The 14,365-nt window shown below is 44.9% G+C and overlaps 1 protein-coding gene across 5 annotated transcripts in view; it reads right to left on the reverse strand.

Moving 5' to 3' along the window:
- Nucleotides 1-14,070, reverse strand: part of CARMIL1 (capping protein regulator and myosin 1 linker 1) — a 202,066-nt gene extending 187,996 nt beyond the window's left edge. For 4 of the 5 annotated variants that reach the window (XM_074576488.1, XM_074576486.1, XM_074576487.1 and 1 more), the window contains exons 1-2: nucleotides 13,797-14,067; nucleotides 9,774-9,871 (exon numbers count right to left, since the gene is read on the reverse strand). In XM_074576488.1, coding sequence (XP_074432589.1) covers nucleotides 9,774-9,871; nucleotides 13,797-13,836 — 138 coding nt within the window. In that variant the 5' untranslated portion in view covers nucleotides 13,837-14,067. Of the gene's footprint in view, nucleotides 1-9,773; nucleotides 9,872-13,796 lie in introns of all 5 variants that reach the window. The other variant, XM_074576489.1, reaches the window with a different exon arrangement.
- Nucleotides 14,071-14,365: the final 295 nt, after the last annotated feature.

The raw sequence follows: 14,365 nt of genomic DNA on the forward strand, positions 1-14,365 counted from the left end.
TGATTCCATGACACAAACAACATAGATCTAGCACAGGTTTTGATGAAACCAGACAACAAGGAAGCAGAGAACTTGGCTAGCAGGATCAGGTACAATTGTAACAGAACAAAGAAATTTATGGAAGCCATTAATATTTTTTAGCATAGCAACATTATGTTCTGTCCCCACATATTTGTGGGGATACTAAGGTCTTTGGGGATGTTTGTATTACCTCTGTGGGGAAAGGAAACATTAGCGGAGGAATACACTGTTGGGAAAATGGGGATACTAGTGTAAGAGAAGAGGTAGACTAAAAAGCAAACCCTAGTCCTGACAGTAGTTACATATAGGAAAGTTTCTGAGGACTTCCTAAAGCACAGAAGGTGGCAGGAGAGCAAAGAGGCAGATGGAAAGGTAGGAAAGGCACCATACACACAGTGTACGCAACAAGTGTACACAGCATATGTTGCTATGCTTCACAAAAAATGCAGGCGTTCCAGCACCTTGAGATGAGAGAGCAGGAAGCCCAAAGCCCAAACACTGCTTTTCTGACACTTGCAAGGTGCAAATGTGAACAGTGACAGAGTCAAGAAAAATGCTTGTTATATTTCAAATACATTTTCTGTGCTACACTTTTAAAAGTAATAATAATATAAAACACATATTTTAGATTTGGAATATGAAGAAGCTTACTAAGACTGCAGAAATTATTACTCAACAGCGCATCAGTACCTAACAAAGCTAGGCATTTCTTCAAATATTTACTGGCATCATCGTAAACACCGAGAGAGAAGATCTTCAGTTAAAGTTGGCTGCACTAAAAATCCAACCATCTGTATTGACCTACCTTCACTGCCCCACATCTAAGGCTCCTCAAGCTCTGCTTCAGAGTAGAAGCTCACATTCAAGGCTGTAAGTTGGTATCATTCTTAAGCACCAGGCTTTTTTTTGTTTGTTAAGAGATGAGCCTGTGAAATGCTTCCCCTTTATCAATAGTTTTGTATGAATAGTTTCGGTCTTGCTTAATGGCCTTGAAGGCAGAGAGGGAGAAGCCTTCATTCAAAGGTCGACCCTGAACAAACACAGCGGTGCCCCATCTCCCAATTCAGATCAGGGTCAATGGCCATTCACTCCCCCTAATCAGATCTGGGTAGAAACAACTCAGCAGCAGCTACACCACCTTGTTTCCTCACATGCCCCAAGAATAAGTAGGTAGTCGTAACTTATCTCAAATCCCCCAGATTTCACGAAGCTCTACAAAAGCAATGGTTTGTCAAAGTTTTAGGTACAAGGGGCAGATGCTGTTCAATCAGGGAGCTGAGGATGTGTTCAAAGAAAGAGACATGTACCCAAAGTGCTTAATCCATAAAGACATGCGTCTGACAAGCATCTTTCAAGCACTTAGGAGCATGAAATGGAAATGGCTTGCTCCAAGTGACCTCAGCCTCCGAAGCCCTGGCTATTAGAGTGCTTCCAGACATCCTAACCACACTGCTGCCCACCTCGCAGGCAGCACGCTGCTAACCACCGCTTTAACTGCGGAAAGAGGGGAAAAAAAAATTAAATCCAGTCATTGACCTATGTAAAAAGCACAGAAACAAACACCACTTGAAAAAGGAATGCAGGACAGAAATCCTAAGGGGAAAATAGACCCAGCCTCTCCCCTTCTGTTTTCCATCCACAAATACACACTTTCTGAAGCCCATCCTGCTGTCACACAGGCCTTCTACTATATGCAAGGATACAAATGCCACTTGTCAGCCAAGGGAATAAACTGCACAACATCCAGCACCCACGAGCCCAGCCCACAATTTTTTTTTTATTTTTTTTTTTTTTTTTTAAAAATAAAGGTCACTTTGCAAAGAAGATCCAGAAACACAACCTGCCCAAGTGAGAGCTGCTCCTTGCTTGCTCACAGTTACTATCCTGCAGGCACCTTTGCATTAGCCACACAGGACATGTGGACCCACCTTCCCCTTTGCTAAAAGCCCACCTGTCCATCGCACTCCCAGAAGCAACTGCCCTGGTCCCAATGGGCCAGGCAACCACCTATCCCACACTCACCACAGGTGATGCGACTTCTTCTCCAAACTTTGTACCAACCAGCACAAACTTGTTTCAGTTTGCTAACATTAAAAAAAAAAAAAAAATAATCACACCCCGCAGCTACTTAGACCTTATTCTACAACCCCAAGTCCCCAAGCCAGGGTAGCTCTTCCCTCACCCAGCAGGCCAATTAATTTTCTTAGGTCTGTTTCAGGAGTGTTTGGTTATCAGAACTCTGGCTCTTATAATTAAATTTCCAGTAGTTTGTTACCTTAAATGTTCAAATTAGGGAAGCTATCATTAACAAAAAGATATTCGTGAGTTGCCACAGAGTGGGTATTCCAGACACAGGGAGAGATTAGACAGGAACAAGGGCAGAAATCAGCTTGGGGACTATGGTAGCAGTATGAAGTGCAGTTAGCAGCGGTTATATTTAAAGAATAATTTTACATCCTGGGCCTGTAATTACTTTACACAGAATTAAATTACCACCACCACGAGAAAAAAATGAAGCAGAATTATAGGTGATCCAAAGTAAGTACTTTAATAATCAGACAAATCAGCGATGTTCACCAATTTTTCCACCACAACAATGGCTGAAGAGAGGGGCTCTGAACAACAAGCAGCATTTTTCGCAGTACGCTGTGCTAACTTTTCAATTAGCAGCCCTTGCAGACTTTCTCAAGCTTACTGCATCCTCCACACCACTTACAGTAACGTGAACCACATTCCCTGCATGAGAAGTCTTTTGTTAGAATAAGTAACTTCAGGCAGACAAAACAAGCCATGAGAGAAAAAAATAAAAAAAAAAAGAACAAAAAGCCAACAAATATGAACAAGGTTTTTGCATTTATATTGGTCTACCAAATACATGTTCTGTTCCCTTCCAAGCTTTCTCTTTCTTAGAGAATAAAAAAAAGCCATCAGTAGAGAAAAGTGACTGAGACAAGAAGTTGACCCTAATGTTCATTTTCTATTTTTTATTTCCAGCTTTTGGGAAATTATATGTAATAGTCAGTCTTCTGCCACTTTTACACACAGATTTCAATGCAAATCCTTGCTTAGGAAAGCTCCATTTCACAAGTAATGGTGGCAGGGAGTCAGGCCCTCTAGAAACAAAACTACATTAGCAAACCACTTTGGTACATTATGTATTCAGCAAAAGAAGTAGAAAGAGTGTGACAGTTTTAAAAAAATGTTTTTTAATTGGGTTATGAAAAATTGACAGGAGGAAAGATCCCAGAGCCATAGTGGATTCCTGCCTCCCACCACTCCTTTTTTCCTGATAGCTGTTAGAGCTGTGAACAGAAAACCAGAAGCTGCGAAGGGTGAGATAATGTTTACATTTCCTCCTTCCAGAACACAGATAAGAATATATACGCCCGCAGGTGGGTGTGCACATGCAAAGTACATGAGACAAAGCAAAGGCAGGTACTTTCAGGGCACAGAAAGATGAGCTACCTTTTCTTACCTTTCCCTACATGTACCAGTTGCCCAAAACAAAAGAAATGGAGAGTAAGCAAGCAGCTCTTCTGATGTAACAGTAATACCATCCTTCCAAAGCATGCAAAGAATACATTATAGAAAAACATGTATTTATTTACAGTGTATTGTTTATAGAAAAAAGTGTATTTCCCAAAGAAAAGGGAAACATTCCTCTCAACTTAGTTAGTTCCACTGACGGCCAGTTTCCCCTCCTAGAAGTGGAAAGATCTCAACAAAGAGGATTTCGTTTTCAACATTTGCATGCACCATCACAGCATCAGAATGTTAGATCTTTAAATCCTCCCACCGGTTAAGAAGTAACATATATTGTATAACATAAACCTAGATTTCCGTAAAACTTGCACATAAGTTAGTATTTTTTTAAACAGTACCTACTTTGGGACTATATACAACTGCATGACTGGATTAATAAATTCTCTTTCCAGCAGTACTCTTATTATTTCCGTTTTCTGTAGCAATCTTATTGGCCACAGTTCAACTGTTTTTTAAGAGGCGCCTTGTAAATGTATTAAAATACATTTTCACTTATAAGTATTTTTGATTACTCTACCTCACTTCATTTAGATTTCCTGACATGAGGGATGTACCAACACCTACTTCCTTTCGTCTTCATAAACACACGCTTAAGATATATGTCATAACACTCAGTGTTCTGGGCAGAGAAGAGGAAACACCATTATTTTAAAAGAATGTCCATATTTAACATCATTATCACACACCAGCTGTCATGATATAACGTGTGAGATTGCACACATTTTATGTAAAACTAACCTTGGACAACCCTGTGAGCTTCATGCTCTTAGTGATTTAATGTAAGTGCATATTTTTAAGGCAAGACATTTGCACCTAGATAGATAAGAGAAATTCATCTCTATTTGAATAGAATATCATGGATGGATCAAGGCAAAAGATGAGCAATGGAAAACAAGTGCCAGAACTTTTAATCCCAAAATAGTTTTGGCAGTGCAAAATATTACCGCCTCTACCCGGAGGCTGCCATCCTTACAGCTCAAAAGGCGCAGCAGCTCACACACGCTTTTCTCAGCTGCTTCGGTACAGTCAGTCAGGTTGTCCAACCAGTATTCACAGGCCACACAGACAATGAACAAGGCAGCCATAATTGCTCCATTAAAAGCAAATACAGGTAAATTTTTTTAAATAGAATTTGAGCCTTTATAAGTGAGTCTTCAGAAGCAGAACATGAAGCCTCAGACCATGTGCACAGAACAAATATAAACCTATTTGACAGGAGTCCACGAATTTTGTTTTAAAAGCCCATGGAAACACATGTCCCAAAGAAAGTGACAAGGACATACAAATTACTCCCAGTGAATCCATGTTAGGCATAGAATACATTTTGAGGAGAGCCACCCACTGAAGCAACTGTCCCAGTTCCAGAAGTAGCACTGTGATATTTTAACAGAGAGAACATAAATGACCCGGGGGAGCAGCATAACAGAAATTCCTCAGTGCAATTTCTTAATAGAGTGCTCGTGGTCACTACATCACATCACACTATTCTATGACCTTAAGGTTAGGAAAACATTAAAAAAAAACCCAAACCCCAAAACAAAACAAAAAACCCATAAACAAAGGAAAAAAACCCAGACAAACCATATAGAGAGCAATTATGTGATGCCAGTATTTCCTCACTTTTGATGCCTAAAATAATATTTTGGAAAGGAAAACTAATCTCAAAGGCAACTAGACTAGGAGTATTCCCTTTTATTAATAGTAAAGAAACAAAAAGTAAGAAGAATCCTGAATTCTGGCCTGTCATGAGCCACTCCTGAAAACATTGGTATTTCATAACAAGCTGGTCAGGCATATTTAACATGTTGCTTTTATCTTACAATTTCAACTTGTCAGTGATTACTACCAATTACAACAAATCTGACTGGAAGAAATCGCCATGGGAAATCTTCAGAAAAGCACCGTACAGATACCATGAGTATTCTGGGGAGCAGGGGAGGGAGAAAGCAACACCACAAACACCAAAATTAAGAAGCCTGGTTTCCTGCCAGGGTTCGTCTGTAGGTGATAATCTGATAACCACTGAGGCCTCTGGGTTAAAAAGCTAAATATTGAAATCTCTCTTATGGACAGGGCATTCTGCCTGATCCCTTGTGGTTCTAAAAGGTGGGGCCCTGAGGGGAGGGAGTAGGTGTAAAGTTTTTCTTCTTTTTCTGACTGCTTCCCACACACATACGCAAAACCGACACTATTATCGTTACAGCTGCGACCTCTACATACCCATCAGCTTGTGTTGAAACTAGAGAGAAGGTCAGCAATTATCAGTGCGAGGAGGAACGCAGCAGCCTCTCAGCATGATGCCTTAAACCTTGTCCTCCTAAGAAAGCGGGTTTAAACAAAACAATCCCACAAAACCAAAGCAATCCTCGACCAGATTACAAAATAGTGACATCCTTATCTATTTTAACCCAGTAAGACTACTGTGGCAAGAACCATACTGAAGGCAAACACAGCAGGGTGTGCTCCTGCAGCAGTACTCTGCCTCTGGCTGAGGGCCACCTGGAGCCAGCCAGGGAGGCTTGCCCAAGGGCTCTGCAGAAGTTTGTCTGCCTGTACCCAAGGCCAGCTCTGACATGGTGCAGATGTATGACCCAAAAAGCTGTGAGAAGCCTTGACTGGGGTTCCCCATATTGCTCCGGAGCTCCGACACTTGGCCCCAGACAGAACAAAGCCACAGCTACGCCCGTGTCCATCTATTTTCTCAGCTGAGCCTGTCCCACTGATCCGACTCTCTGGCTTGACCTTGGGTCTCACTACAGCCCAGACAGCGATCACCAGAGCACGGCTGTCCCCGGCTGCCACCAGTGGGCTCTGCTTACTTCGCTGGCCATCGGGGAGGCCCACGATGCCTGCCCCCCTTGCCCCATGGGGCAGCTCCTCCTCGGTGTCTTGTCGCCATTCAAGGTTTCCTCTACACCTGAGTGTTTCCTTGCTCTCCCTAATGGCAGCTTTGCTGTGTTACAGTATAAAGAAGGCTTGGATAGGGCTGGGGTTTGGTCCTAATTGCTCAAAAAACTGATCTTCTGCCCATTCAAGCTGGTTACCAGTTTGCTGCCTGCATACCTGAGGCCTGGTACCAGCAGACCAGAGGCAGCTGAGCAACTCGCCACGTTTACTGGTTTGCATCATTATGACTAATTGAAAAACTAAGTAACTGCAAATTGAGATTACTGAGATGGCAAGCTCGTTGTGCAGACTGAAAAGAAAGAAAAATACTGTCTTACATCAAAACCTAGTCATAATTTCCAAACTCTGGCACCCAGAGCTGAGATCCTAAAGCACCTTATGGCAAGCATGCACTTTACTCACCAATTTCACCACTTTAACATAGGGACCTTATTTCAAGCAACACAATTTTTTTTGCACTGTTTTTTCTTTAGTCTCAGATTCCAATTTTCACCTTAATTATCAGAGGAATTTCCTAGAGCAGAGTGACTTTAGTAGATGGTTATATCCAGATTCTAGTACTCTGGACCTTGAATACACTGGGAACAACAGGGCCAGAAGTCAAGTGTTTTTATAGTTACCTGCGAAGTGCAGTCATTTTTAAATAATCTCCCTTTCTCAAAGTGGTACTGATTTTGCTGGATTTTACTAGGAAGGAAGGATGAGAGATCATTTAATTAAAGAGCAGATTTGGGTGCCAGGGCCCAGTGCCAACCTCTGTGATCAACCTCCTCTAAAACCTTGAGCACATTCCACCACGGCTCTGGGGTTAGCTAGACTGAAAGTAACTGGTAATTTGTGCTGGACCCAGTGCATACTACCTCATTTGCTTGTAAACACCCAACTACTAATAAAATTTAAACTAAAATTTCAAAATAATTCATTGGCACACGTGCACTCAAGAGACCATGCTCAGAAGAAGATTAACATTTCAAAACTAAGCCCTCGGGAGTCGAGGAGTGCTGGCATGAAGGTTGCCTGTGCAATCACATTTGAGCCCTCTGGTGCATGCACGTAAGGATATAGTCTTTAATTACTGAATTGCGTTTGCGCCAACGCTTCATTCAGCATTCAGTTTGACATGCTCACCCAAGGCATAGCAATTCAGTATTCAGTTTTACCTGCCCTGGTCAGAATGTGGCCAGATGCATTATTTACTGAATATTGCTAAGTCCCATCTTGAAGTACAAAAATTCTTAATTTTGTTGGCAGCTTTCCTGTGCCATACAGCATTAAGCACCTGCATATCTCTGAAGCAAGGTTATTTATTTTCAGCATCACTCTTTTGGTAAGAGGAGGGTATATCTCCTCTACTTGACAGGTAAGAAGTGAGACTGCGTAGACACAGTAAGGCCAAAAAGTCTCCACTAATTTGAGGTACTCGGCTTAAGGTGTCGCTGGTGTCATTTTTTTCAGAGCACTCTGCATTTCAGAGAACTCTTCATCCTCAAAAGGAACCTCAGCCTCCACTGGCCTCTGCCACAGCAGACAATACTCGACAGTTTTGCAATACATACCCACATGCAATTAGAGAAATGTTGTAAAAACTCATCATTAGTGATTTGTACAGCTTCACAGGGCAGTTTCCTTTTTTGGCAGAAGAAAACACAAAATCCAACCCCAGCAGTCAACAGTCAATTTCTCTAACCATGAAAACATCCTCTTTTTTTTTTTGCCATATAAATCCTCCACATTTCTGCATCAAAGAATAAATGGTTCTACCAGACAACACCCCCGCCAGCAATTCATCCCCTTGAAAGCCTCATGCTGTGCACTGAAGACAACATGCACGCACACAAGAAGTGCTCACTAACTTGTGAACCCCTTAAAGAGGTTCTCTCCCTTTCAGTTCCTCTTCAGTCATAAAAGGTAGAAGTCCCCCACCTGGGAGTTCAGAAGATTAAAGAGAGAAAAAAAAATAAAATCCAAGTCATCGCATTTAGGCACTGCTGCTGAGTAGTACCTCCCTCAGAAACTTCACTGGCACTTCAAAGCTTGAAATGCTTTTTGTCCCTTCAGATCGGAACACTATTTCAGTATTTCCACAATCTATTTCACTATTGAGAACTGTAATGATTCTGTGTAAGTCAGTAGGTCAATCAAGTGTTACTGCTTCAGTGAAACTGTCAGCCTTCCCTATAAATATGGTGTTCAAATAAATAGAGACAATCAATCAACATTCACATACTCTACCTATTTCCAGTATAGAAATACAAACTGTAGACACAGGAGCTACATATAACATGGATAGATATTATGCAGAAAATATTTCAAATTCTTTAAGTAGCTGCTCTCGACGAAAAGTAAACCATTATCAACAGCTTTACTGCCCAGGGATATGCAACATGTACTTCATGAAGATTATTCAGAACTGATTAATAAGCTGCGGTTTTTAAAGACAAAATAAAATATCTCATGGGGCACGCACCTAGAATCGGCTTTGGCAATGAAACTTTCAACTATGCAATAGCATTTTTACTGACACAAAGCACCAAATCTCAAATATCTTGCAAAATATGATAGCAGCACTGTAGTTATTTGTGTTTGTTATTCTAGTTGTCCTGATAGAGGGGTATCAAAAGAACAAAGAAATAAAGTTCCAAGCATACCACCTCATTACTACAGCTTTTTTCTTATCAAGAGAGGCCAGAAAAACTATTCTCAAGAAAACAGGAAAGCATACTTAAGTGAGATTAATTTGACACTTTCCTCCACTACAGTTTTAGGAATGACAATGGAGGATCCCACACATTAAGCATTTCTTTTAAAATGCATACGTATGACTTAACAAAGAATAATAAAAAGTACAAATAGTCATTTAAGTTCAAAAAGCACAACAGTTTTACTGTTACTCTTCACTGCATAACAGCCTCAGAAGATTCTCAAAAGATAAGTAATTCTCCCTGCTTCATTTTGCATTTCTTGTCCACTGAAAATTCCTACAGATGTAAAAGGGAAACCTAAGCAGCAAAAGCAGCAAATTACTTTAGAACAGGTTCTAATAACAGCTTGCTTTAGCATCAGTCCACAACACAATACCCTAAACTCTGAAGAATAACTCAGTGATAAACATGTATGTACATGTACATATCTGCGCATGAACTTGCTATGCAGGCTGGCAAGAAAGTAGGAAAATAAGCAATACGCGTATCTTATGGCACACACACAGTTCAAAGAATCCTTCCAGAGGCGAATTAATGCCTTCTGAAAATATACTGTCTTTTCTTTCACGTATGTAATCAGAGTCATTCTATCATACTTACAAGTATTTTGTTATCCACTTTATCTCCCTTGGTTTCCAGCTTTACTTTCTTCTTGACAGAAATTTTAATTTTCCTCCCAATAACATCCCTGACGCTTTCTGAAATAAAAAAAAAATACCTTAATTAAATACCTTCAATATCAAAATGAGAAGGGAACAGATATCACTGTCAATTTTTCAGGAAGACTCAGAGTTATGTTGTTCAACCGCTTGCACTCATGGAAGTCTCAAGCACACACACCAGTGCTAAACACAACCTAACCCAAGTAGAATTTTTGTAAGTATGTCATCTACACAACAGTTTATGTCTACTATAATAGGATTATCGATTTCATATGCCAGGATTCTAAACATAATTTGATATTTCTTTCCAGCACTACTTACACATCAAAAACATTCCCAAGACAACCCTCAGCACTGCTTAGCTCTCTGGGAAAATACAACGAATTCCTCACCTGCTTTTATTTGTACGTGAAAGTTTGCTAAAGCCAATTAGCTTCTTGCATTGCAGAAATTTTAGCCTGTTGTTGTTAATATCAGGGAGGCTAAATGGGTCCGATAATGGAAAAGCCAGTGTTCGCACATTTTGCACTCTACACATTTAATGTTGCAAAGCAAATCAAGCAGACTTCCAGATACTACAGCCAGACAGCTATGCAGTGGATGCTATGGAAGGCAACGCTGGTCTGGGTCCAAGTCTCAACGACAATGTAGCCATGGTGCCAACACCAAAGTTACATTGATAGCCATAATGTTTTAATACTTAAGAGGCATACACGTGTATACGCGGTCTCTGCCAAGAAGCAAATGAACCAGTCTCTCCCCTAAAGGTTTCCATCCTGGCCTGAAAGGAAAGCGTAAATAGGGAACCATGTCGGAAAGCTTATACAACTACTGACACTGATGTAATTGGGAGATAAACAGAGGAGTTCATCTAGAAGAGCCAATTTGGCACCTTCCGTAAATTTCACTCCCCAGCCCCCACAGAAAAGGAATGAGAAAGGAATCTTTTAAACACATTAACCTATTTCCAACACTACAACTGGCATCTGTAAAGGGCAAGTCTCCACCCTCCCCAGACATACACTTTGCCCTAGTGCACGTTAAAGTTTAAAGGCTAAAATTGAAGATAATGGGCTCTTCCCAAGGCTTTTAATTATAGCACTGTGTATAGCACTTCTCTGCACAATTTTCGTCTGGTAGCCAGCATGTGTTAGCACAAACAACACACCATTTATTAAGCCTGGACATTTAGCCCAGGCCACAGTGTTCTGCCTGCAGGGCAGGAGGGTGTGCAAGTCAGAAATGCGCCTGGTCGGAGCCACTCTCCACCAGAAAGAGCTCTTTCTGCAGAATCGGCATGTTTTCCCCAGGAATTTTAATTTTCCTATCAGGAAACAAAAGCTCCTCGGTAGCAGCGGCTTGCCCAGCCAGAAGCCTGCCCCAAGCCACGGGCAGCCCCGTGGCAGACGGCCAGCGCGGCCAGCTCCCCGGGCAACCACTTGGTCAGGAGCCAGGCTGCAAGCTCTCTGAGCAGCCAGGTAAGCAAAGCCCGGGGGAAAGTCCAGCCCCATCCTCCCCACATGAACTCTTATCCCGAGGCTTCCTCTCCCATGGGTAATGCCTAATTCTGGTCTTGCCGTCCCTGCTTGGGAACCAGAAGCAAGCTGACCACGCAGTCTTTTTCATCAAGTCCTACCACCTTGCAGAAGGAAAGGTATTACTGCTGTCTCTGCTACTTTACCCTCACCCCCAGCCTCTGCCTTTTGGTTTCTCCTCTCACACAAACAGCTCCCAGTGCCTGCGCCTAGCAAGGGACTTCCTCCTGAGGCACCGGCATGGGGAGACCCACTTCCCTTCACTGTCCCACAGAGCAGCAGTGGGAATGACTGCAAGCCTTCATCTACAGCGCTCAAACTTCAACAAGCGATAGGCAGAGAAAGGTCTGGCACCTGAGACGACCCCGCAGAGCGTCAGGATCTCAGCTCCCTCCGAGGCTCTATCTGCCGGAAAGGGCTAGAAACGCTTCTTCAAAGAGTTAAGATATAGATTTCATAAATATTCCCCATGTGCTGAGGACACTTCCTTACACATCAGCAGCAAGTGGACTTCCAAAGCCGTTTTTCAGACTGAGAGACGGAAACACAACATTAAAGCTTGTATTTTAAAGTGCTTACTTTATGTCGTTTTTAACACTGGACCATGAGTGCCTGCCTTCAGATACCCACACCTCAGAAGGAGCAGATACAGGTAAGCCAACAGTAAAGAAAGGGTTTTTTGAAGACTATGTATGACCTACGAGACCTGACAAAGGTCACACGGGAAGTGAGTAACAGAACAAAAACTGCAGCTCAAACACTCCTAGCCCCAGTTTAATCTTCACACTCCAATCACTAAGTGCTAAGGCACATCCTTTCATCCTGTTCTCAAAACATAGGGTTACTACAAAAAGTCTATTTAAAAGGTTAAATTTTAACGCGCAGACACCACAATATTGATAGATATCAAACCAAACTACATGAACAGATCCCCATGCCCCAGAACAGCCCTTGACAAAGCATGCTGGGTGGGTGCAGGGAACCAAGACATAGGGGATAGTTTCTAAAATTGTCCAAAACCACCAGAGGATGGGATGCGTGGAGATGCTCACTTTGCTCTTCCTTGTAATATGCACCACACCTCACCTATGGCATACGAGAGTACAGGGCAGAGCCACGAGAGTACAGGGCAGAGCCACGAGAGTACAGGGCAGAGCCACGGTAAGTACCGTGTATTAGCACCTCAACATGCCCGGCCATTTTAAAAAAGAAAAAGTTCATGGTTTTGACCACAGCTACTCCTAGCACACTTCCCAGCTCATCATGTCTTAGTAGTAAGCTGTAGACTAAAGCAAACCCCACGGTTTGCACACTAAAAGGACTGCAAAATAGAGCTATTTTGTCTACAGAGAAAACAATTCTGTGGCAGCTGCAACTTTCCATCCAGATTTTTACCAATATTTTATAAATGTTAAAGCCAGTTCCCCCCAGCAGCTGACGAAACTGAAGGAAATGCAACAGTGTAAATGAACTAGGAGAGGTTTCTAAGGGCTGTATTCAATGCAACATGTACCTTGTTGCCTGACAAATTTCTGTTTCCATCTGTCATTAAGGCAACATTTTAGAATAAACCATTCATCCTCAGACCTCTCTTTCAACAGGCAAAACTGCAACTAAAACCAAAGGAAGTTTGGCCTGAGGACCAGGCCTAAAGCCTCAGACCTGTTACCCCAAAGGACACCGGTTACCAACGTACCGCGTTAATGACCCGTTTATCGAAAGCTCCCCCACAGCGACGCCAGCATTTTCAGGGACCTCTACCATCACCTATGATTTCCCTAAGCGTTACCATGGAACGCGGGGGTTTGCGTGCATGCGGCCATAAAACTTTAATTACAAATACCCTCGCACGTACGTACATAGGAAAATGAGTCTTAAAGTATGCAAAGCCCGTGGGGGGCGGATCAAAACCAAGGACCAGATCCGCAGCTCCGGCAGCCTCAGCCCCTGGCGCCCGGCGGACCTGCCCCGGCCGGCCTGCGGTGCGGCTGTCCCGGGCCGGGGCACTGTCACCGCTCTCCTGCCAGGCCCTCGACCACCCCCCGGGGACGGTGACACGGCGACGGCCGCTGCTCGCCCCCGCCTCCCCGCCGCAGGCCCGCAGCCCCCGCCCGCCCGTTCCCCGCAGGAGGCAGCAGCGGAGCCGGCGCGGCCTCGCCGCCCCCCCGGCGGCTCCTCAGAGTTCTCCCACCACCACCACCCCGACACCCGCAGAGACCCCTCGGCTCCCCCAACATCCCCCGCGGAGCTCCCCCCGGCTGCACACACACACACCCGGCACCGCGGCCCCCCCGGCTCCCCCCGCATCCCCGCCACCTCAGCCCGGGGTCGCGCACGGCGGCCTCCAAACTTGCCCCCCGCCCCCCACCACCCTTTCCGCAACGCCTTCCCCCGGGACGACGCCGCCGCCATGCCCCGTCCCTTACCGATCAACTCTTTGGGGACGTCGGAGCTCTCCTCGGCCATGGTGGCGCTGCCCGGGGGCGGGGGGTGCTGCCCGGCGCCCGGGGGCTGCTTCAGCGGCGCGCCGTCCCTCGGCCAGGCGCGGCGGGCATGCACCCCGGCGGGGCGGGGGAGGAGGGCCGGCCGCGCGCCGCTCTGCGCTGCCTGTGTGCGGCGAGGGCGGACGGAGGGAGGGAAGGAGGGAGAAAGGGAAAGAGGGAGGGAAGGGGCTTCTCCCGCCCCGCCGAGCCCGCTCCCTCTGCGCTACATGACGCCCCCGGCTGCCGGCGCGGACAGGAGGGGCATTTCCAGGGTGAGGAACGGCCCCCGCGCCGGCTCCCTCCTTCCCCCTCACACGGCCGGCCCCTCCGCGCCGCCCGGCGGGAGGAGGAGGAGGAGGAGGCGGCTGCCCCCGCCCCGGGAGGGCCGGCGCCCTTACCCCCGACCCGGCCTCCTCACCACGCCAGAGCCGCTAGGAGCCGCCCGCCCGCGCCCACCGAGCAGCCGGCGGGCAGAGGAGGAGGAGGTGGCGGCGGCCGGGAGCATCCCCCTC

Source organism: Larus michahellis, chromosome 2 (assembly GCF_964199755.1).
Source record: "Larus michahellis chromosome 2, bLarMic1.1, whole genome shotgun sequence".
NCBI classification, from domain to species: domain Eukaryota; kingdom Metazoa; phylum Chordata; class Aves; order Charadriiformes; family Laridae; genus Larus; species Larus michahellis.